Source organism: Gracilinanus agilis, chromosome 5 (assembly GCF_016433145.1).
Source record: "Gracilinanus agilis isolate LMUSP501 chromosome 5, AgileGrace, whole genome shotgun sequence".
NCBI classification, from domain to species: Eukaryota; Metazoa; Chordata; class Mammalia; order Didelphimorphia; family Didelphidae; genus Gracilinanus; species Gracilinanus agilis.
The window spans coordinates 59,672,503-59,697,234 of record NC_058134.1 but is presented as its reverse complement, the minus strand read 5'-3'; the positions used below and the strand labels follow the sequence as shown (position 1 = coordinate 59,697,234).

General features: G+C 36.0%; 1 protein-coding gene across 1 annotated transcript in view; it reads right to left on the bottom strand.

Annotated features, from left to right (window-relative positions):
* MALRD1 (MAM and LDL receptor class A domain containing 1) overlaps nt 1-24,732 on the bottom strand; it is an 892,965-nt gene that overhangs the window by 716,815 nt on the left and 151,418 nt on the right. Inside the window, 4 exon segments of the mRNA XM_044678926.1 lie at nt 548-915; nt 3,862-3,967; nt 4,802-4,954; nt 22,846-22,980. Of these exon segments, the coding sequence (XP_044534861.1) occupies nt 548-915; nt 3,862-3,967; nt 4,802-4,954; nt 22,846-22,980 (762 nt within the window).

The following is a 24,732-nucleotide window of genomic DNA, read 5'->3' as shown; positions in this document are numbered from 1 at the left end:
TTATTCCTGACTCTAGGTCTAGAACTCCGTGTGTACTATGCCCCTTTGCTCCTCATAGACCCTTTGAAGTATAAGAATTGCATCTATTGGAATTTGTAGCTGATCCATCTAAAACACTTCCAAAACACTGCCAAATGCCAATGTGCAATAGTCACTATTATCTTGTCATCAGAAATTTCCCAATTCCAGACTTCCATATAATCATAATTGTACTATCCATGTTACATTTGAGTTTATATTTTTTAATATTTTAGTAAATGAGAAGAAAGTGTTGTTTTTGGACAAGGGATCTATGTCATGGTAAGAAGAGCACAAATTATCTTCTTGGTAGATAATAAATCTGACCTGTTGGATGGAGTTTCTGAAGCACTTACATTAGAAATTCTTCTGGGCTCTAGTTTTCAAATGGCAAGACTTGGGAACTAATAGTCAACAAATAGACTTTAATTACATTTGAAAACAAGTTTTAGGGCATCTACCTAGGAAAATTTGGCACAGTGAACTGAAAAAGGAGAAATAGGATTAAAGAAAAGCTAAAAATACTTACTGCAATTAGTCTCATCAGTATTATCTCCACAATTATCCACCAGGTCACATAATAGCAGACGATCTATGCAAGCCTTAGTTTGTCTACACCAAAAATGATCAGGACCTTCACAACTCACAGCAGGAAGGGGAAGGGCACAATTCTCAAATCTGATATCATCAACAGCTGAGACCCCATCATAAATTCCAAGACTGACTTTTTCCAGCGTCAAATAAAAGGGCTGATTGATGCGGCCAAGTTGAATGAATGCTTTGGACCACTGGTTTCCCTGGTTGTATAATACTCTCCAGAGAGCAGTTGAGTAATTTGTCCCCTCTAAGTGTAGCTGCATCTCTGCTGCTCCCACTGACTCACCATAGTTATAAAACCTACAAAGACAAGAACAGAGAGGAATGGAATGGTTTGTGAAATGTATGAACAATTCAGATCGGTGCTTGCTTCTGCTGGATTAATTAATCATTAGGTATAACAAATGTTGCTTCTCTTCATTTCCTGAGACATCACTTTGTACACCATTTGGGCATTAGCTTCTCTGTCACTGCTCAGCCTTTCATGTTTTCAGGATCCTGTATTTCCATTCTAAGGAGTTCATTATATAACGTAAGAATCTGCATGATTAAACTATAATCCACAGTTGGATAGGGAAAAAAATCTCATCTTGAGAAATGAACACAATAAAATCTGACAACATGAACTCTGAAGCAAAATGTTAATTGTGTGAATTTAATGCAATACCTTTATTAAAAGTTTCTGCAGAGAAAAACAAGAACATCTAATAAATGTAAGAGCATGCCTACAATACATGTTCTGTAAATGGCTTCAATAAATGAAGTTCCAAATCTTTTTCTTAATGAAAAGAGGGAAGAATGAAAAATATAAAACTTTTCTCTCAATGAAAATATGTATGTATTTATTTATTTACCATTACTGGTGTCTAGCATCAAGATAAAGGAAGACACTTCATCCATTTACAAAAGGTCCTACCCAACAAGCTTTTGACTTTACCTTAGCAAAGTGCCTGGCACACGTTCAGCTGTTTTTTCAATTAGACTCAACCCTTCATGAACATATTTGAAGTTTTCTTGGCCAGGATATTGGAGTGGTTTGCCATTTCCTTTTCTAGCTCATTTCACAGATGAAGAAACCAAGATGAACAGGGTTAAGTGACTTGCCCAGGATCACATAGCTAGTGTCTGAGGCCAGATTTGAATGTAGGAAGATGAGTCTTCCTGATTCTACACTCAGTGCTCTATCCATTACACCACCTACATGTCCTTCTGTTACTTAATAGTTTGTTACTTAATACATGTTTATTGATTGCTTATTGACTACAATTAAGCCAGAAAAAATGAAAAATAGGTAGAGTACAGATGTTGTCTCTGGTAACTATCATTGCTGAGGTGCTTAACCAGTATAAAACCATCACCACAATAAGGAGGACAAAACACCATGAAAATTGTTTCAGTCATCAGAGTTGATACCCTTTCCCAGGAGAGCGGTATAGCCAAAGGCAGTACTTATTTAGAATACAAGTTTGTTTGAGAAACATGATAGAACATTATGAGCATTATAGGCTCACAATACAATGAGATGAAAAGGAGCTTAGGGTGAAAAGCAACGAGTCTAATCAACTTGAGAGCATTAAAGATGAAACTAAAGTTAAAAAAAAGAGAACAAATAGATGTGAAATGAAGCATTTCTCCCAGTAATATTATAGCAATTTATCCTTATCATCTCAAGCAGTAAAATCACTACATTGGGACTCTTAATACGTTAGTAGGCAATGTGCTACATTTGAAAATAGAAATATCACTTGCAAAAAAAGCAGTGAGGAAAAGCAGCTGGGCCTGACCAAATATGTGGAACAAAAATCTATCTTGGAGCTAACATAATTTTAAAGGCACTAAGGGAGGGATTTTCAAAACGTCTCAAAGAGGAAAAGATTCCAAATGAATGAAAAACATTGTGGATATTGTTGATAACTTTAAAATGAGATTAAGGAAACACCAGTGACTATCAACTTGTATGTCAGTCCTTTCCTCTAGAAAATCTTGAATAGGAGGAGCCATGCATATACTAAAAATGTATAAAGGAAATAGGTAGGCTTTTAGCTTACTCAAATGCAAGCTTATCCAATTTCTATGTAGGAAACTGAGACAGGCAAAGCACTGTCATATTTAGAGAACAGGATTTACCACTGGTCTACTGCAAGGCCATTCCAACATTATATAGAGTATACACTTTCTAATAGGCTACATCTTCAGAATCACACTAAAATTGAAAATGTAGAGAATACAGAACCCAATGTGTTGGTTTTTGTAGTTGTTGTCATTGAAGTCCCTGATAAAATAGTAGAAAACTTAATGCATATTAACTATTCCTAAAAACACACACACACACACACACACACACACACACACACACACACAACGTATGGTGGTAGAGCAAAATTAAAACTGGGTGGTGCCAGGCAAATTAATAAAAGCATAACAGAAGTCTGAAGATACATTCTGGCATCGGTGGCATGTTTGCTGGAGATGCTAGTGCTCTGATGACTCTTGCTGGAGAGACTCTCACGGAATTCTTACTGGAGATTGGACCTGAAGGAGCCTTTGTTGGAAGTGAGCTTCATTCCATCAGAACAGCAATTAGGGTATTTAGCTAAACTATTCTCTACCTCTTTCCTACATTTCTCACTCTTTACTATCACTACTTTGATGTAATAGTTACTAAAGCTACTAGCAGCCTCATAATTTAATTTTAAAATATTATAATTTGGTAATCATTTAATTATTACATTATTCAAAAGAGAAATTAATTCATAAAAGGCTTGGGAAAGAGAGACCCAAAATTTACTTCATTAGGGTTTGGCCAAGGTCATATTAAGGACATCTCATATATAAGGCTATACTGAAGGGAATAGTTCTCACTCTTTTAGAGACTTCAAAAGTCTAATAAGGAGACTCTGAATCACTTTAAAGAAGAATTTTCCCCAAAAAATACCTTAAACACAAAATTCAAACTAAGGTCATTCATGATAATTCATACTGATCTTTGCAAAAACTTTCATATATGTTTAAAATACATATATGTTTAAAATTCAAATATGTTTAAAATTTTTGAAGACAAAAGCAAATAAAAGCCAACATGTCAAAATCCACTGATTTTTATCCCTTAACCTCTTACTGGATAGAAATTTTAAATAGTAATTACATCAAAGAAAACAGGCAATACACTACTATAAAATTTGACATCATTCTTGGGCAAAGCAAAAGAAAGATATGTCATGAATGTTTATGGTACTTAATAGTTACCAGAAAGACAAACTGCATCCTGGTCCTGTCTGGCTGAACCTTGGACTCTGGAGTTTAGCAACCTGTGAAATGCTCCTGCTGGTTTTCAGAATGAACATAAAGTGTCCTGTTGAGGAAAAAAAATGAGTTCATCTACTGTATCCAAAAAAGATTTCACATGTTGCAGTAAAGATTCTGACCTCTCTCAGGCTAGGTCAATTCAATACCAAATGGGCACTTGTTTTTTTAAACCAACACATCTTGATTTTTTAAAGTACTTAATGGTTCACAGAATCTGTCTGAAGGTTGGAAGCAAACTCATAGGCCATCTAATCCAATTCATTTTTTAAAATGCTGCTGTACATTGTCAAGCAGACAGTCATCCAGCCTTTGCTTCAAGACTTCCAGCGAGAAGAAAGCCTATTCCCTGGGGAAGCCACTCAGTCCTGCTTTGGGACAGCTCTAATGTAGGATGATTTTCTTGACATCAAGTTAAGCTTTGCCTCTACTATTCTAATCCTGCACTCTGGGGCTAAACAGAAAAAGCCTAAACAATTTTCATATTCTTGAAGGCAGCTATCATATGCCTCCATCTTCTCTTCTCTGCCCTAAACACCTCTCTTCAACTGATTCTCTTATGATATGAATCTAGGGTTTCTCACGCTCTGAGTTGCCCTCCAGCAGATTCCAATTTAGCTTTTTCTCAAGGTTTTCCCCCAAAATACCAAAGCAAGTGCAAGGTTCAATCAGTTCAGTCCAACGAAATTTGAAACTCATTTTTTAAGGGGAAGGAGGGAAAACATTATTCACCATGCAGTATTGATGAAATTCCCTTGGTTGTCTTTTTCTCTTCCTTTTAGTTTTGGAGACAGAATAGATACAACAAAACCCTACTCATCCTTAACCTCATGACTGGGAAACTCTGAGACTTTCCATTATCCATGCTCTTTTTGCTCCTTACCCTGAGGTTTATTATAAGTATGATCTTGGGCCGGAGCCTGTTGCTGAAAATCCACTGAAAGGGTGCTGCTGGAATTTCGGACCCAGTCAAAATGATCTCCTCCATGTGCTTCAAACCAACCACAGTTGTCTGTTTCAAAGTCACAGGAGGGAGCTGAAAAAACAAACATATTGGAACCCGAGTTTCTCTCTGTACAAATTGGTCAGGTTTTCAGTAGATGCTATTGACTTCTGTAGCTCTCTTTCCATTTGTAAATTAGCCTTTTTTATACATTAATGGGTCTCCATCCCAATATAAATGAAAGAGAATTTTTGTTTAAAAAGTAATTCACACAGTGCCTGACACATAATATATAAATGCTTTTCCCCTCCCCTTCTCTTCCCTGATATCTCCTTGATCCAATCTCTGTTCCAGGAAGCAATGAAGGAGGGCTTGTTCCTGCTGTTCAGGGAGTTTAGAGAGCAGTCACAACTTCCCCCTGACAGAGGGTAAGAGTTAAATTAATGTCCAATACTTGAAATATTATATTTATAAAGTTTATTATCTGATAAAATAGAACCATGTGACGAAGTTTTCTACCTGCTCAAAATGACCGGCTGCACCAAACCCACCACCAGGAAGGAAAAAAAGTGTTAGACATGAACTCTACCCAATTTATATCCTATCTACATCAGCATGTAATGACAGGAAGTGAGTGGGGTCCTGGGAATCGTAGTTTTTGCTGAGAATCATAGTTTTTAGGGTAATAGATTCTAATTTCACAAGAGGAAATGGGATAATATCTGACATTATCCTTTTCTCATATAGGATGTCAGCCTGAATGGATACTCCAAATGATTTCTCCTTAAGAATTAACATTTTATAACACTTTACATTTTTACACCATTTTATAGCTATTAATCCATTTGAGCCTCTTAACAACACTATGAAGTAGGTGCTACATGTATCATTTCACAAACTGAAAAATGGGGCTAAGAGAGTTAAATTTAAGGATCACCAACAGAAAGATAATAATTTAGTTCATGGCAAGCAAGAAGATTAGCAAGGGAAATAGTAGAGAAGTACAAGAGGACCCAGGACAGAGACCTAGAGAACATCCAAGGTCAATGGGCTTGACCTGCATGAAGATCCAGAAAAGGCAAAGGGAACAGTAAGACAGGTAGAAGAACTCAGAAAGAAGGTTGACATGAAAATGCAGAAAGAAGGGAATATCAAGGATTAAAGAGTGACTGAGAGGATCAAATACTGCATTAAGGATAAAAAAGAAATAATATGATTTGGTTTTACAATTAGGAGATCACTGATTACTTTGTAAAGAACAGTTATCTGCTGAGGTCAGATTACAGAAAGGTCAAGAAAAGAATAATAGGAAAGGAAGTAGGTACATTGATTGTAGATGAACTTCTCAAGGAGTTTAGCCACAAAAGGGAGGGAAAGTATGGCACATGGACTAATAGTTAGCATGATCCGCTTGTCAAGTGAGACTCTTTTGATGATAGGAAAATATGGCAGCCAACAGAAAAGGAAAAATTGAAGATGAGAAAGGAGAGATGAGAGAAGGGAAAACTGTAGAAGAAAGTATCACCAGAGCATGTAAAGGGGCTTTACCTTGGCAAGGAGCAGGGCCATTTTTTAAAAATATGAGATGCAATAGCAGCTAAAGGACATAGTGACAAATGCCATCTCACTGATGTGAAATGAGAAAAAAAAAGGGAGAAGAAGGACCTCTCTGATAAGGGCCTTAATTATTTTACTGAAATATAAAGCAGAATGCTCATTTGAGAGGAGGTTGGGAGCAGGAGAAAAATGGAAACTCTAAAGAGGCATAAAAAGGTTTGGAAAAGCTTCTATGGTAAGTAAGTTGGTGAGCTGATTAGCAAGGTATAAAAGTATTGCCTTGGGACAGTGAGGTCCTCATTGAGATTTTGTAACATAATTTTATAGTAGAGCTAGTAAGCATTGTCTCATGATTTGTTAAGCCTTATTAAGAAGAATGTAAGAGAAAAGGCTCTTGGGGGTCCACTGAAGTATTCAAATATAAGATCATCATCGATATGCCATATTTATTTAGATGCATCATCACTCTGACTTCACAAGCTCCCTAAGTATAGCTTAGCACCTTGTACATAATAGGCATAAATGAAAGCCAGCATAATGAATTACTTAATGAGTACAAGCAATCAGTGACACTGGTCATAGGTCTTTGGTGCCTGGCACATAGCAGTTACTTTAAAAAATACTTGTTGATTAACTGATTATATATCATGATAGATGTGAAAGGATTAGACTGAATATATTCTAACCCTAACATGTCTATATTTTTTAAGCCCTTTAACTTTGGTGTATTGTCTCATAGGTGGAAGAGTGATAAGGGTGGACAATGGGGGTCAAGTGACTTGTCCAGGGTCACACAGCTGGGAAGTGGCTGAGGCCGGGTTTGAACCTAGGACGTCCTGTCTCTAGGCCTGACTCTCACTCCACTGAGCTACCCAGCTGCCCCCATGTCTATATTTTTTTTAACAATCACAACTCAGAGAAATTTATGGTGGCTTTATGTAAGGAGAGGAGAAGACAGTGAGATCATCCAAAAATTAAGCTGTATTCAGTTCATCACAGGACATTTTGTAGAGTGGGATGAACACTGGACTTATTACAACTGGAAGATCTGCAACTTAAGAGCAATAGGAATGTAGCTGTCACATTGAACTTATCTAAGCCTTAGTTTTCTAATCTGTAAAATGGGAATAGCAACATTTCCAGTTCTTACCTCATGCAGTAATGATATAAGGTCTCTCTAAACTGTAAAGTGATAGAAAAATGTGAATTTTGAATCTCAGTTCTTTAAACTGAGATTGAAGGACAACTCCAAAGTAGTTTTCCATGCATTTCTGATTTTCTCCTTCTGATTTCTTTCTTCTTTCAACCTTGAGCATGTATTTTAAAGCATACCATCCCTATTACATGGATTGGGGATTGGATTATGATCCTTTTCTTAAGGTAAGGTGTATGAAGTTTTCAGGGAAGACTAGTACCTCTGCTTTGAGGGCTTGCTGAGTCCTTTTCAGAGCTGCTTTCCTGCTTTGAGGTCCATCTGCCACTGACTGTTATCTGTGGCTTCAAGAAGCTGAAACATGCTCAGCATCCACAAACCCCACCAACCTTCTCAGCTTATTGGCTAACGAGGTTGAGGTTACTGACTCAAACCTGTCAGGGAGTTGGGGGATCATCAATTGGAGTTAAGTAAAGATTTCTGGACAGACGAGAATAATTTGTTCCAATAGTCATGAAGAGTAGAAGCAATCATTGTGAATGGCCCAGAGTTTGATTAGACACTGAAAAAGCAAAAGCAAGCCACTCCATCCTGAACCATCATCAGTCATCTTGACTTTTATCTTGCCACTAGTCTTGGATGCCTTTGGTACGGAGATTGAGGCCCATGACTTGGTCCAACTCTGCCTCCCTTGAATTCAATTTATGTGCAAGTCAAAAGACATCATAACTAATGTCACTTTGATCTTCTTTGAGTACATAGGACAACAACCAACGGATCGTTATTCTTAAGGTAACTAAGATGTCATCAATTCTTAATATTAATCTATTGTTCATTAAAATAGTAGTTGCTAGCTAAGTGTACTTCCTAGATTCAATGAGGTGTATAAAGAAAAAAATGAATCTGATAAAAAAAAGCAAGAAATAAAGCAAAGAGCCATAGTAAAAGACCCAAAAACTATAAGCAATATGTAGAAATGACTAATATTGGACATGCCAAAAGAAATACCTTTTCATGTGATCCCCAGAATGTTTAGATCAAATGATAGATGAGGAAAAGATGTCCATGAAGTAAAAAGTCAACTAAAATATTTATAAAATCCATAAGAAAGAACTCACATAAAAAATGAAGGAGTCATTGAGGAATAACGCAGGAAGGAATTCTTCACATTTTCGGGGGGGGGACTTCTACTTTAGGGGCTAGAGGGAAAACATGCCAAGAACAATGATTGATTTACCATGGGGAGAAAATTAAAGAAACTCTAAAACAGATGGTTTATATCAAGAGAAAACTATCCTCTAAAAAAGAATCTCATCTAAATAGGAATATGTCGAATCCTGTGTGATTGATGCTAAATTTAAAAGAAAGAAAATGTGGTGACACTTGCATTTGGATTATAGAGTGAGGGATTCATTTAGCTGTACCCAAGTCTTGCATCTAAATAATATCGAGAACATGGACATTTAATGTGTTCAGTTGATTTTCTATAAAAGTTTACCCTTTACTTATAATTACTTTTTTGGACTTACTCCAGAATCAAGGAGTGGAAAATATACCAACCACAAGGAAGATTAACTCCTCAATGATGAATTTTCATGTTAGAGTTTTTATGATATTTCATATTGGAAAAAGACTTTATAATCAATTTGTTCATTTTCTCCAAGACAATACTCAGCCATGATGTTCCTGTCATCCTGACAATCTAACATTGATTGAGTACTTAGTATACAGCACTGTGAGTGTTATTTATCGTACATGGTTTATATAACCTGGGGAAAACATTTCCTTAATCTCAGGGAAATTACATTGGAGCAGAGAACAAATAAAAAGGCCTAATCTTAGCACCCAGCCATATAGACTATCAACAATGCATATTTTTTAATTTGACAGTTATTAGTTTATTCATTTAATCCTTTGATGGATCTCTGATCTCAGTGTGAGAACTCCCCCAAATGGTTCACTTGTTGTTGTCCATGTCCCCCTGCAAATACTCTGCAGAAAACCACCCATTGGGGGCAAGTATATAGCTCCGTACATTGAGAGCTAGGCCTAGAGATAAGAGGTTCTGAGTTTGAATATTGCCTCAAATACTTTCTAGCTATGTGATTCCAGTCAAGTCACTTAACTCCCACTGCCTAACCCTTATTGCTCTTCTGCCTTAGAATCAATACGTTGATTCTAAGATGGTAGAAGGGTTAAAAAAAAGAAGCCTATCCATTGTATTTTTTGCTATATCTTTTCCCTTTACTTATACTTTATTTCCCCTTTATTTCTTGACATAGTTAAGATACTAAAGGAATATATGAACTTTCTATGAGTTTACACTGCCCCATCTCCTGTTGTGATCATACATTCTTTCCTTTACTATCAGTTATACCATTTCTCCTGAACAATTTTACTTTGGTATATTCTGTAAACTACTCATATCCGTCTTACATTTGGGAAGTTATTCAGTGCTTTTAAGGACCCCCAAGCTTCTCTCTGAAGCAAAGGTCACTCCTTTCTTTTTTCTTAGCAATAATCTACATCTGGTTTATTATGTGATTGGGAGCATGGAATATTATATGGTCTTGAAACACTTAGAATTTCTGTTGTTGTTGTTGTTGTTGCTGTTGTTGCTGTTGTTGTTGTTGTTGTTGTTGCTGTTGTTGTTGTTGTTATTGTTGTTGCTGCTGCTGCTGCTGCTGCTGCTTTGAACCCTTACCTTTCATCTTAGAATTAATACTATGTATTGGTTCCAAGGCAGAAGAGTGGTAAGTGTAGGCAATGGGGGTCAAGTGACTTGCCCAGGGTCAAACAGCTGGGAAGTGTCTGAGGCCAGATTTGAACCTAGGACCTCTGGTCTCTACACCTGGCTCTCAACCCATGGAGCCACCTAGCTATCCCTTGGCTATTTTTTTTAAGTAAACAATATAGTATTATATATGCAAATCATTTCAATTCTTAATGCTCTAGGCACTGAACTAGAACTACAAAATGCAGATCAAATGCCATTCCACATCCTCACAGAGAGTTCCCTGTAATAGAAAATTTACAAGTTTGAGTAATAATAACAACAACAATAATAAATGATATTGAGTGAGCTACATTTAACAAACTGAATTCATGGAGAAATGATCCTCATTCAGAACTCCTTGCAGTGATGAAACTATCAAAAGAAGGAAGGAAGGAAGGAAGGAAGGAAGGAAGAAGGAAGGAAGGAAGGAAGGAAGGAAGGAAGGAAGGAAGGAAGGAAGGAAGGAAGAAAAATATGCATCTTCTTCTGCCAAGGGCGATGGCAAAAAAGAAAAAAAAACAGCTATTTCCCTCACAGACCTTGGGGGGGGGGTGATTTAGGATAAAACACAGATAGAAATAAAAGAAAACAAGGTAATTTGAGGAAGAAGCAAGCAGAAACAAGTAGAGGAAGTCACTTAGAAAAATCTTTATTGAAAGGAGACATTGGAGCTAAGGCATGAAAGAAAAGAGAAAAGGTTATAAGAGGAGGAGGTGAGATAGGTATATTCCATTTTCTCTTCATCCTATTTTTTGCACTTTAAAGCAATCACACACAAAAAGGCTGTCCAGGCTTATTGCAAACACCTGTAATCCCAGCTTCTGGGGAAGCAGAGGCTGATGCTAGCAAATGACTCAAACTTGGGCTTTCTGAGCTGTAGTGGGCTAAACCCATTGGCTTTTCCTACTAAGTTATGCGATAATATGATGAGATATTTCAGAGACAGAGAGAAGTGAATCCTAGGCTGCCTTTGTAGGGGCTCAGGTCTATAATAGAGCAAGTCAAAGCTACCATGAAGATTTGACTAGGATTAGACCAGGGAGACAAAATCTTTATTTAAAAAAGAAAAAAATAAAAAAGATGGGGAGGGACAGGAGAGAATATTATCTCCTTTCACCCTGTGAACTAGTGTCTCCTATGAGAGCAGCACAAAGAAAAGAAAGATGCTTGTTTTAACTTTTCCCTTTGGGAGTTTATGTTGGATTCTGTCATTCTTATACAAAAGGTGTTAATGGATGCACAACTCTGTCTTTGTGTATATGAATTGGCTATGAAGTTTTCCTTGAAACATTTCTTAAAGCAGAAGGATTCTAAATGTGTCTATGATGTTCTTTTCAGGGGATGGGTGATTAAACAAACATTGTTTGCACTATTATTTTTTAAAGCTGATTTAAAGTTGGAAACAGAACATTGAACACAATTTTTTAAAATCTAAATGGTGAGTTGAATGGGGAAGTGGGGGCAAGTACAATAAACCATATATACCCAAGGACAAAATAATAAATTGCTCTGGAAATAGTTCCAAACAAAATATAAATTTAAAAGGCTGTCTTTTTCAAGGCTTTCTTTTTCAGTAGAGTGATTTTCCTCAAGAATACTGATGCCTCATACAACAACAAGCTTATTGCCTTTTAAAGTTTCCTTTTGTGATTAGCAGAATGTAGGAGGGGGAAGACCACTGAAGTCTATTCCCTTTGAAAATGCAAATCAAACATTTTAAAAATCTCCATTTTTAGTGCAAAATTAAAGTTGAATTTAAAGGAAAAGATGTTTCAACTTCTACTGGTTCATAGAGCATTATCAATCTATATAAGGAATTTGTATTCCAAGTGTCTTCTCTTCAATTTCCCCTCCCCAAATCTATCAAAGACCTTCAAACATAACAAAAATAAATGATAAGTTCCTAAGTAATAGAGATCTGAAGTGGGCATGTGACCTCAAAGACTTTAGGGAAAGGCCTGAAGTGAACAAAATTGTATATCAGTGAAATAGGCAGATCAGATGGGAAAAATACTCATGCCATATTTATCTATGTATTGGTGATCAAGAATGACCACCTCTGGCCAGGATGGTTTAGAGAAGTCCTTCATCTATACTCTGGAACTTCTGGGTTTTCTGTGTCCCACATTAAAATGAATGAAGAATACATATTCAATAAATGCTCTTTGAATGGTGAACGAATGAAATCTAAGAAACTATGTTAAATACTCATTGATGTTTCACTAATATAGCCATCTGAACACTTTTTTTTCCCTTTTCTGTCAGTCTCAACAAATAAAATTAAAACAACTTGGTGTTACGAAAGAAACTCTCCAGTTTGGTGGAGAAATAGAGAGATCATTAAACAGCTAGATTGCTCTATGGAGTGCCAGGCCAGGAGTCAGGAAGAATTTATTTCAAATCTGTTCTCAAATACATATTAATCATGTGACTTTGGACAAGGCATTTAATTCTTTTTCTTACATTTTCTTCATCTGTAAAATGATCTGGAAAAGGAAATGAAAAACCACTAAAGTGTCTTTGCTAAGGAAACTCCACCAATGGGAGTCAGGAAGAGCCAGCCACATCCTAAATGATTCAACAACATATTGGTCTTGTTGGTTAAGGTATAGTGGACAAAGAGAAAGAGGGAGAAGTTGCTAGTAAAATTTGATGAAAAATCCAATTGTTGTGTTGTCTTCCTCCCATATCTTAAGATATACACTGTTCACTTGGGAACAGAAGACAAAACAATTAGAAAACAGCAGTCTAATCAGATGAGTGTAAACCCCTGGATAATTTTTTCCCCAGAGCAAAAATTTTCTAGGAAATAATTAAATGCATAACTAGTAGAAAATTAAGAATTAGCCCAACCCTTTCCAATTCATTGCCCACTTCACTAGGAGTGGTTGCATCAAAGAACTCCCTTCCTTTTGGAGAGGAGACAGTATATTACCCTCTGTTTAAAGCAATAGGGCTGAAATAAAGCCTTTGTCCCAAAAGGAGAATATATAATTAGAAGCATAAGATAAAATTTGATCCAAAATAGGAGGCAGGGCTTTAGCCAGTTCTTCTTGGGTGTCCTTTCTTGATATTTCTTGCTTTCTTCTTTTTATGGCTGGTCACTCAACAGTGTCCGTTTGAATTGGCTCTCTATCTTGAGTTCCTTCTCTACCAATGCTTGTAGCAATAGGAGAAGCTAAAATTTCCCCTCTCTTCATTTCACATACACATACATATCTGTTAACAAATAGCTAGTTTTCTGATAAGTGGAAGAGCTAGTCTGTTTCTTTCTTCCATTTTATTTCTCTTCTCTATCCTTTCCCTCTCTCTCTCTCTCTCTCTCTTGCTCAGTTTCATGTCTAGGCTCCCATTGAGCTCAAGACAGGATTGTATTGAATTTATCCATTGTGAATTGGTAGTTTCTCCTATACTCTATATATGGATAGTTCATCAGAAATCTCCTTTCTGGAGTAAAATTAAAGATTTAATTGGAGGCGTTCCTTTTTTGCCAAAATTCCATTTATGTCCAAGTCTTAATGATCCTGAGATCTCTGGCTCCCAAGAGCAGATTGTTTAGTATATACTACCAAAATAATAGTTGGATTATGCATCTATTTTATTTTGTTTTTCGATCTCAATAATGATGAGTGCACTTCTTTTTTTGGGGGAGGTCATGTGACCCTGATGCTACATCTTGTGCATGTTATTGCTAATCATTATGGGTGACATATTATGTTCTACCAACATTCATCATGTGGCATGGAAAAAGACTTAAGTCATTTTTTTTAAGAAATTGCATTTTTTGCAGGTAGAAAATTCCAATTACTAAAAAAAGCAATAAACCCTTACATTTCTTTAGACTATTTCTTAGTTTAAAAAAAGAACCATACAAAACAAAGACTAATTTAATCAAGAATTTCTATCTAACTTCAAACCAACTTGCCAACACTACCAGGGTTTCTTTTTTGTTCCCCAGGTGATCAATAATTACCATGAATGAAAATTAATGGAGTTTCTCTTCAGTGGTTAGCTTGACATCACTGAAATGATAATCCTTCACTAATAACACCTTATTACAACTTTCCATAATTATATAACACTTGAGTGGTTTGGGGACTGGAATCCTGCATCTGGATCTTTAATTTGAAGACAGAAAATTAAGATGAAGGATTAAAAAAATGATTTAACTTTTGTCAGCTAGAAATGATTTATTTACCTGAGTATACTTATGAGAGAACTTTTAATCTAGACTGTAGTGAGGGGGAGGAAGAAATGAGATGTGGGAAAAAGGGAAATACCCAGAATCTGAACATATCGCTATAAAGATTTATAAAAAGTAATTTGCAATTATGCTCATCATTGCTTTATAGTAATATCTTAATCTGCTAAACCTAAAGTTTTAAAACTGACAGACCTACCACAGGAGATTTTTTTTCAAATAAATATCTTCCAGGAAATATGAAATAAACAGGACTGATCACTAGACTATAATATACACAAGGGAAGGTAGGGGGAAAAGGCAGCTATGGGGAATGAATACTTTCTCTTAATGCAGTTACAACCTGAAACATAACTAATAAGAATTGGCATTATATATCAAATCATTTATTAAATTTGTGATCATTGAGAAACCTTAGATATAATTTATTTCAGAGCATCAAAACTATTTTTTAAAGTCTCTTAGAATGAATATAATTTCTAAGTACAAGATCCTTCTCTCTTATGGAAACCAAAAACATTTCTATCTCTGTGATTAGATAACATATCTTTCCAGGAAAAATCATACACTTTCATTTAAACAAAACATTCTCAAACATCCTGAATCACTTTTTCTATAAGGTAACATGCTTCTTAAATGCCTTTGTAGAATTATGACATCAGGCAAAAACTTATCACATGTATGACAAATAAATAACTAAGTTGTTGTTCCAAATTAGAAATGAGTTTAGAACTGTCCACTTACTATAATAATAATAGTAACTAAACTCTAGGCCAGAGTTCAAATATATGAAATTGCATCTTAGGTATATAAAATATCATAATGTATAAAAATTTCCTGGTTACTTATGAGCTTTCTCATGTATGTCATGTAAAATTTTTTAAATCAAGGATATTTAAGAAATTTTAGGCAAAAGGAAATTGATAGTAAAAAATGTTAAAAGCTGAACTAGATGAATTATACACAGAAAATAAGATCTATAAGAAAGAAATAAAGCAATTGAATGAAATTTTAGGAAAGGTATAATTAATATCTGGAGAAAATTGAATAGGGAAAAATGAAATAAACCTTGTTTTATCAGCACATGGTACATATACAAAAAATGACCATGAACTAGGATGAAGGGTTAGAATAAATTTTAATATATCTCCCCTGTTTTATATTATAGGTCTCATATTTACCAGCAGCCTGCTTTGGGCTTTCAGTCAGAGCTCTCAGCAGATTCTCCAGGTCTCTGTGACTGTCAAGAAGTAAGCATCCTTCTTATGCCATGAAATGGGTTTTCTTCATGACTTTTGATTTTGATAAATGTATTGTCTAACTGTTTCTTGGAACTCAGACCTTGGCCAGGTTTCTTAGGCCCAAAAAGCAATTATGCAAACTACAGTTGGCAAAAAACTTTTCTGTTTGAGGCCCAATAAGAATCCCCTTCTAGCAAGTAGACTTTTTAATAAGGTTTCTCTGGTTTTGATAGGGGAAGGTTGAGGTCCTCTACTACTATAGTTTTATTATTTCCTCCTTAAGCTCCTTTACTTTCTCCTTTAAAAATCTGGTTGTGAGGCGGAGCCAAGATGGCAGAGTAGTGCTGAGAAGCTCAATGTCACCATGAGAATATTCTCTGATCAGTCTTAAAATAATGCCAGAAAATGAATACAGAAGTGAAAGAATGAACAAGGAGAAAGAATGAAACAATTTTCAAGAATAGAAAAACGTAAAAGGTAGGCAGAGAATATGTGAGACACTGGGGTGAGAGGGGAGCACAGACAGCAGGAGGCTACAGCAATGAGTGAGGAGCAAACTAAGAGCAAGGCTCATCCCCACCCCTCATCTGCTGTGTCAAGTTCTGAACCTGAGACCAAGGACATGACTTCATGCAGTAGCAGGGGTTCATAGGGTACGAGGGAAGGGGCTTCTATGTTGTATATTAACCTGGTTCTAATAGTTCTGCCTCTGACTGAGAACTACGTAGATGTCATTCTATTTGCTGGTCAGCTCCAAAGCATTTCAAAATTCCTCCTTTTTCTCAAGTAGAAAGGCAAATGGTACTCTCCAGAGATCATAACTTCCCTATAGCTTGCAAGTGTATCTTTTCATTATATTGGTTTTGTCCTTTTACCACTGGCAAAAAACAAGGGATCTTCAGGTATCCATCCCCACTTGGGTTCCTGGGAATTCCTGTATTATCCAGCCAGTGACAAATCTGTATCAATCTTATGTTATCCATATTACCCTTTGGACAAAATAAAGTACTTATAGTAAAAAAAGACCCTGAGACCCTACCTGGGCAAATAGAAGTCTAACTAACCCACACCCCTTGAAAATCCAAACTGGAGTGAAGTCTAGAATTCTAGCCCAGAGCAGTATATGTTGAAGTAGCCTGATCTGTGTGGGCCCAGAGTGAATTCAGGAGTCCCAGTCTTGGCCTGTGGCTAGGACATAGATCCCAATTTGGGGTAGTTGGTAGATCCAAAGAGGTGGAGGGTGGGGTCCCTCCTGATCTTCTTGCCAAAAGCTCAAGGCAGAGCCACAGGACAGGGCAATTTACTGTGTGCCTGACAAAATCAAGCTCATAGTGAGACCAAAAGCTTATACCTAAGCCTGAGGTGAGAACTTCAGCTATTAACATTTCAAGGGTTAACTGAATCAGCAGTGGGAGGTGGTTCTTAGAGCTCTCAGTCCTCAGGCCATCATACCATCTTGGAAGAACTGAAACTGGCTGAAACCCAGAAATAAAGCTAAGGGTAGCATGAAGGAAGGACTGAAGCTTAAGAGGATATCCTAACCTCCCAGGGAACAGAGTCTACTCATAAAAAGTTTAGAAAAATGAGCAGACAACAAAAAAGCACCTAACTATAAAGAATTTTTATAGAGACAAAAAGCAAGGTATAGACACAAAGGGGGACAGTGAAAGCAAAGCAAACATGCAAAGTCCAAAAGAAAAATATGGATTGGACACAAATTCTGGAAGAGCTCAAAAAAGACTTCAAAAAACAATTAAGAGAAGCAGAGAAAAAGTGGGGAAGGAAATGGAAGAAATGAAAAAGGAGATCCAAAAGCTGATGGAGGAAAATGAGGCTTTAAAAATTAGAACTGAGCAACTAGAAACTAATAATTTCATGAGAAATCAAGAAACAATAAAACAAAATCAAATGAATGAAAAAAACAAAAGAAAATATGAAGTATTTTGTTGAAAAAAACAGACCTGGAAAATAGATCCAGGAGAGACAATTTAAGAATTATTGAACTACCTGACAGCCATAATAAAAAAAATTTAAATTAAATTTTTAAAAGCGTGGACATCTTAATACAAGAAATTATCAAAGAAATCTGTCCATATATTTTTCAACAAAAAAATAAAATAGAAATTTAAAGAATCCACAGATCACCTCCAGAAAGAAATCCCCAAATGACAACTTCCAGGAATATAATAGCCAAATTCACAAGCTCCCAAGCCAAGGAGAAAATACTGCAAACTGCCAGGAAAAAAATACGACAGACCTACAAATCAGGATCATACAGGACTTAACAGCTTCCATATTAAAGGATTGGAAGGCATGGAATATGATATTCAGTAAGGCAAAAGATCTAGGTTTATAACCCAGAGTCACCTACCCAGTAAAACTGGCTAAATTCTTTCAGAGTAAACAATGGACATTTAATAAGATAGAAGATTTCCAAGCATTTCTGAGTAATAAGCCAAACCTAAATTAAAAAGTTGAAGGCCAAACACAAGAAACAAGAGAAGTCTAAAAAGGTAAATAAGAAATAGAAAATTTAAGGAACTCATCAAGGTCAAACTGTATGTATTTCTACATGTAAAGAGGCTATCTGTAATTCTCAAAAATTACTCTTAGTAGTAGAGCAGATAGAAGGAATATACTTAGAAAGAGGGTGGGGAAGTAAACTGATTATGATGATATGATGTATATGATGATGTAAAATGATATGATGTGTATGTAAATGTGAAAATATGAAATGATATGTATGATGTGATATGTATATGTATATGAAATATGTAAAATAATCAAGGGATGAAAAAGAGTGTTGCAATGAGAGAAAAGGTAAAGAAGAGACAAAATGGGGTAAATTATATAACAAAGAGGTGTGAAAAACAGTTATGGAGAGGGGAAGATAAGGGTGGTAATGGGCGATGCTTACACTTTACTCTCATTGTAACTGGCTCAGAGAGGGAAAAACAAATATACTTATTGGGTTATAGAATTTTATCCCACCCTATAGAGAAGTAGAGGGAAATAAGTCAAGGGAAGGGTGAAGTAATTGGAAAGAGGGGGAAAGGGAGTGTGTGATAAAAAGCAAAACACTGTTGAGGAGGAATGAAGTAAAAGGGAATAAAACAAGATCAAAGGGGGAAAATAAGAAGAAATGAATAACATGGAAATAGGTATTGAGAGATAGTACATTTATGGCCCAGTAGAGTTGCTTGTTGACTCGGGGGGAGGGAAAAAGGGAAGTTAAAGACCATGAGTCATGTAGCCATAGAAAAATACTTAATTGAATGTTGCCTTCCAGAATATCATGTTCTAAGTCTTCTGATGCTCCAATGTGGAAGATGCCAGATCCTGTGTAATTCTAACTGGGGCTCAATGATATTTGAATTGTTCCTTTCTGACTACTTGCAGTATTTTCTCCTTAGCTTAGGAGCTTTTGAATTTGGCTCTTACATTCTTGGGAGGTATCATTTGGGATTTATTGCAAGAGCTGATCTGTGAATTCTTTCAATTTTGTTCACGAATATCAGGGAAGTTTTATTTGATAATTTCTTGTAATATGATGTCTATGCTTTATTTTTTGGATCATGACTTTATGAGAGTCCAATAATTCTTAAATTTTCTCTCCTGGATCAATTTTCCAGATCAGTGGTCTTTCCAATGGAGCTATTTCACATTTTCTATTTTTTCACTTTTGATTTTGTCTTATTGTTTCTTGATATCTCATGAAATCATTAGCTTCTATTTGTCTGATTCTTATTTTTAAAAAATGAATTTCTTCCATGACCTTTTATCCTCCTTTTCCATTTGGTCCATTCTACTTTTCATGGAACTCTTTTCTTCATTGGATTTTTCCAGTAGGTCAATTCTGTTTTTTAAGAAACTTTTCTTTATTAGAATTTTGTGCCTCTTTTTCCAGTTGACCTATTTTGCTTGTAAAGCTATTTTCTTTTGTTGCATTACTTTCATTTATTTTCTCCATTTTTCTTCTACTTGTTTTATTTTTTAATTCATTTTTAAGTTCTTCTAACAACTGAGACCAATTCCTATTTTTCTTTGAAGTTTTCCATGTATTTGCTTTGATCTCACCATCTCATATTGACTCTGCCTTGTTCTTTCTCTCCATAGAAATTGTCTAGGGTTAGGTGTTTCTTTTGCTGTTTGCTCATTTTCCCATCCTTTTTTTACCTGTGGACTGGGAATTCTGAAAGCTGCTTCCTGAGTCTATCTCCTCTGCTGCTGACTTGCAGGGATTGTCACTGTGAGCTGTTTTGCTTTTGGGCTAGGTCTTCACTGTAGCAGTGTTGGCTTGAAAGGGTCCAGTGCTGTGGACTCTGGGCCTCACTGTGGGCTGGTGCCAGGGCCTGGGACTTTAAAGGATGGGTCTGAGACACTCTTTTGGTGGTGTACCCCATGTCCCAGGATACAAAAGTTAGCCTATGCCTAATTGTGTGCATTTTTTCTTCAGTTCCCCCTTATCTCATGAAAATTGACTCACTCTGCTTGCCTTTCAATATATGTCCCACAGTAGAGCCCCATCTCTCCATCTTGCTATTGGTTTTTGGCTCTTGTCATTTTGAGGTGCTTTTTAAAGATTAGTATCAAGGGACTATTTCAGCTTTTGCTGCTACTAAGGCTCTGACTCACTCCCAGAGGCCACTATATGGCACAATGGAGTCTGAAGTCAGGAAGATCCATCTTCCTGAGTTTGAATCTAGTCTCAGAAACTTACTAGCTTGTGACCTTGGTCAGGTCACTTACCCTTGCTTAGCTCAGTTTCCTCATCAGTAAAATGAGCTAGAAAAAGAAATGGCAAAAAATTTCAGTTATCCTTGCCAAGAAAACCCCAAATAGAGTCATGAAGAGTGAGACAAGACTTAAATGACTCAATAACAACAAAATAGATTCTAGGCTATTTTGATGAATTGGTTAGTTTGACTAACAGCTCTTTCTGAGAGAAGTCAGGGAATATAAATTGGGAAATATAGGTGATTCAAAAACACAAGATGTTGATAAAAATATCCTTTAAATAATTTCAAACATTCACAATTTGACTTAGAATTAGAAGAAAACTTAGAGGTAATCTAATTCAACTTTCTCATTTTACAGATAACGATACTTCTGTCTCAGAGATAGGTAGTTTGTCCAACAGCATCAGTGAGTCTATCACGGTATCCAATAGGGAAACGTATAGATCCATGATATGAATTCATATCCTATAACTTCAAATCTAGGGATCCTTACACTGCATGACTTTCCTAATCATATTTGTATTATTAATCTTTCTTAGTATCAAAAATCCATCATGGGAAAAAAGTATTATGCATTTTGTAATACTTTTTCCAATAATCAGTGTAGCATTCATCTATCACATGTAGGCTACATATATTTGGAAAATAGTAAATGTGTGCAAAAGTTATTCAGTTTAGAAAAGTGTTTACATATCTATAAGATAGTCACATTATATATGTTTTTCTTGCTTAGTTTTTACTGAATAAAGATCAAAATGACAGTGCTTGGTGCATATATAGATTCCTGAGCTCTTTAAAAAATATCCCAGGCATGACCTCAGTTGACCAATTTTACTTTTTAAGCTATTTTCTTTTTGAATTACTTTCATTTCTTTTCCCCATTCTTCTTTCACCTTTTAGAGACCATGTTCCATACCCCACCCTTGAGACCACTTGCCATGCCCTGCACTACCTTTACTCCACAAAGGAGAGGGAGGAAGTGCTCCCAATGGGTTTCTAGGTGGAGGGGAGGGTGAAGTGAGGAATGTCCTCAGTGAGTGTAGAGAGGCAGAGGGGAGTGGCCCAAGCACTCTGCTCCCCTCTAGCTCTGCTGCCTGTGAACTACCCACCTTACCACCTGTGTGCTCCCATTGGGCTGCTGGGCAGAGAGATGGAGGTGAGGTAGAAGTGGGAGAGGAGCACCTCTGCCTAAGTCCCTCTGCCTGAATTTTGCAGGGATGGGAGGCAGCACACATGGCCACAGAGAGGGCTCACATGCCATCTTTGGTATCTGTGCTATAGGTTCGCCATCACTGGCATATAGTCAGGCACAGGGAAGTTGCTTAATAAAAGTTTTGTAAGTTGAATTGTTTTTAATTTTTCTTTTTGATTATGAACTTAAGTTTCAATGAACATGAACTTTTTTAATATGTAAGGAAAATTAAAAAGGAAGCTGCCATTTTGAGGGGGGAAGGATAGCCATGTCACAGAAATGACTCATCTATTTAACCATATACACAAATGTGAATTACTCATTTAAAAAACTAAAGCTGTATCCTTCCCCAGAAGAGTAGAAAATTTACCTTCAAAAGCATAAATTTGAAAAGGACTGCCAAAGATTGAAAATAGATGGCAAATTATTACAGCCTTTTGACCAGTTTACCAATCACATACTACAGTTTGTAGCAGCTAAAACTGCTCAATGGAAGGGGCTATAGCATTAAGATGACTTGAATTCACATTCTGCTCAGACAATTGCTAGAAGTTTAACCTTGGGCAAAATGTTTAGCCTGTCTGTTTCAGTGTCCGCATCTTTAAATATGGATGATAAGAGTATCTGTCTCTCAGGATCAAATGAGATATTTATAAAAGTGCTTTGCAAACCTTAAATCTTTTTGTAAATATTCATTGCTGTCATTATTAATTATAAAGAATAGAAAGTAATCACTGCTCATTAAAATGATGGCAAACATGCTGGATGTATCATGAACAATCATTTAAAGAACACTTTAAAATTTAAAAATTTCAAAATATCTGTAATGGATTGGCATCCTTGAAATCTGAGCTCTGTCCTAAAGTTAGGATTATGAGCTTTCCCAACAGTCTTAAAGAAAGCAAAAAAATTTTTTTTTCTTTGCTCATCTTAATTTGCTACCCTTATTTACTTTGGGTTGCTTCCTATGTAGAGTATATACCGAGCTTTGCAGAAGCTTGAATTCTTATTGCTTTCATTAACCAACCTTAGTGAAATGAAAGGCATTTAGCATTACGATAGAGAGCAAAAATGCATATAAATATTTGCAGGGTGAGTGGCTAGTTACTTGGTAGTTTTACATACCACAACGGGCTTCATCCGTTCCATTTGGGCAGTCAGGTGTAAAGTCGCACACTTTGCTAGATAAAATACAGCTTGCATCTTCACATGGCACAAATCCAGCTTCACAACTACCAGTTTGGGCAACAATCTCTTTCCCTTCAGAATATAAACACAATGGATAATTGTCATAGGGGCATTTTTAAAGCTATGTTTACAGTAAAAAAGGCTGAATCTATAAAGAGTTCAAAGTCTGAACTGGATTAAACTGGGTTGAATTTTGGTTAATTAAGTCAGAGTCCTGTCCATAATCAATAATGTAGCAAGTAGAGCTTTCTCCAAGGAAGTATGGACGTAGAACTATGTCAGCAGTCAAACCCTAACTTAGAGATTTACTAACTTTGTGACCCTAGATAAGTCCTCTCATCTCTCTCTGGTCATTTTCATCATCTCTAAAATGAGGTGGTCATAGATGATGTCCTCTTTAGTTTCTTTTCATCTCTAAATCTATGATACTTTGATCCTACAAATGTGGTGTTAGGGAAGGACTTCATCTCTAGAGAAGTCTACTTCTAAGTAGTAACTACCATCCCTGAGTCTCGGCATGAAGTCCTTTGCCATATTGCCACATCCAGTGTCTCAGGCATCTTCTTTTAGAAATGGCCCATCCTATCTCCTGTTGCCAGAAAGAATTCTGCTTGACAATATCCACCCACTCCACCAGACGACTGTCCCAATTTACCAAGATACCTAGTTATAACTCAGATTAGAATTGAACTTAATTAAATAGATATAGGTTGAACTCAGAATAAAATTTTCTATTTTACTAAGTAAGATCATTCATCACCCAGGAACATACAGCATAAGCAGTGTGGCAACTAGTTCTGGTAGATGGTCATTTGTGGCTTGAAGCTAAGGAATTAAATGATTCTCTGAGTGAATGTCTCTCTACAAACTCATGTTCTACTACTCCAAAAAGACATATACTCCCCCTTCCAGTAACTCCACAAGAGCAGCCACAAAAAAAATCAGTAATTTGGAAATGACAGAAGATATAAGGGGAGAAAAATTTTGGGTTTGGGGACAGTGAATCATAGCTAAAGGAAACCATGGGGCCATGAATTGGTCTGGAGACAAATGAGAACTGAGTTTTAGAAAGAGATTGATAGAGAAGATGAGAATTAAAAATTCAGTATCACAAAGAAGGTGAAGAAAAGGATGAATATGAATATACTATGGAGCTGGAGAAACCAAAGATTATAGATGATATGTAAAATACTTAGGAAGAGCATAAAACAAAGCAAAATAAAATTGACTACTTTGATTCACTTTGTCCTGATTATATCAATATGGTCTTTAATTCTCTATGTACAAAGTAATCAAACAAAAATGAAACTCCAACCATTCTTCAGAGGTTTTAGTTTAACTTGAAACACACTATCTAACATTAACTGTTTTTTTATTATTATCTGGATGAACTTAAACATCATGAGGGAAAAATTGACAATTTTTTTAAACTTTCAATTCCTACTCTAAAATGTGAATTTCATTATATGCTCATTTGCAATATCAAATTCATATTAATAGGGAGCAACTTTCACAGAACTGACTGAAAGGGTTTATAAAATGAATTTTTAAACTATTGTGAAATTATTTTCATTAAAGCATGAGTCCATAACCATTTTCTATGTCATGGGCTCCTTTTGCAGTCTAGTGAAGTCTATGAACTCTTTTTTAGAATAATGTTTTTAAATACATGAAATAAAATATATAAGATTTCAAATGAAACCAATTCTATTAAATTATCTTCCCATCCATGTTTAGGGGCCCTTTGCAATCTATTCAAGTACTGCTTGAGTGTCTGGACCCAGAACAAGAATGTGTGCCTTAAAGCAAGTTAAAAGTGATGAG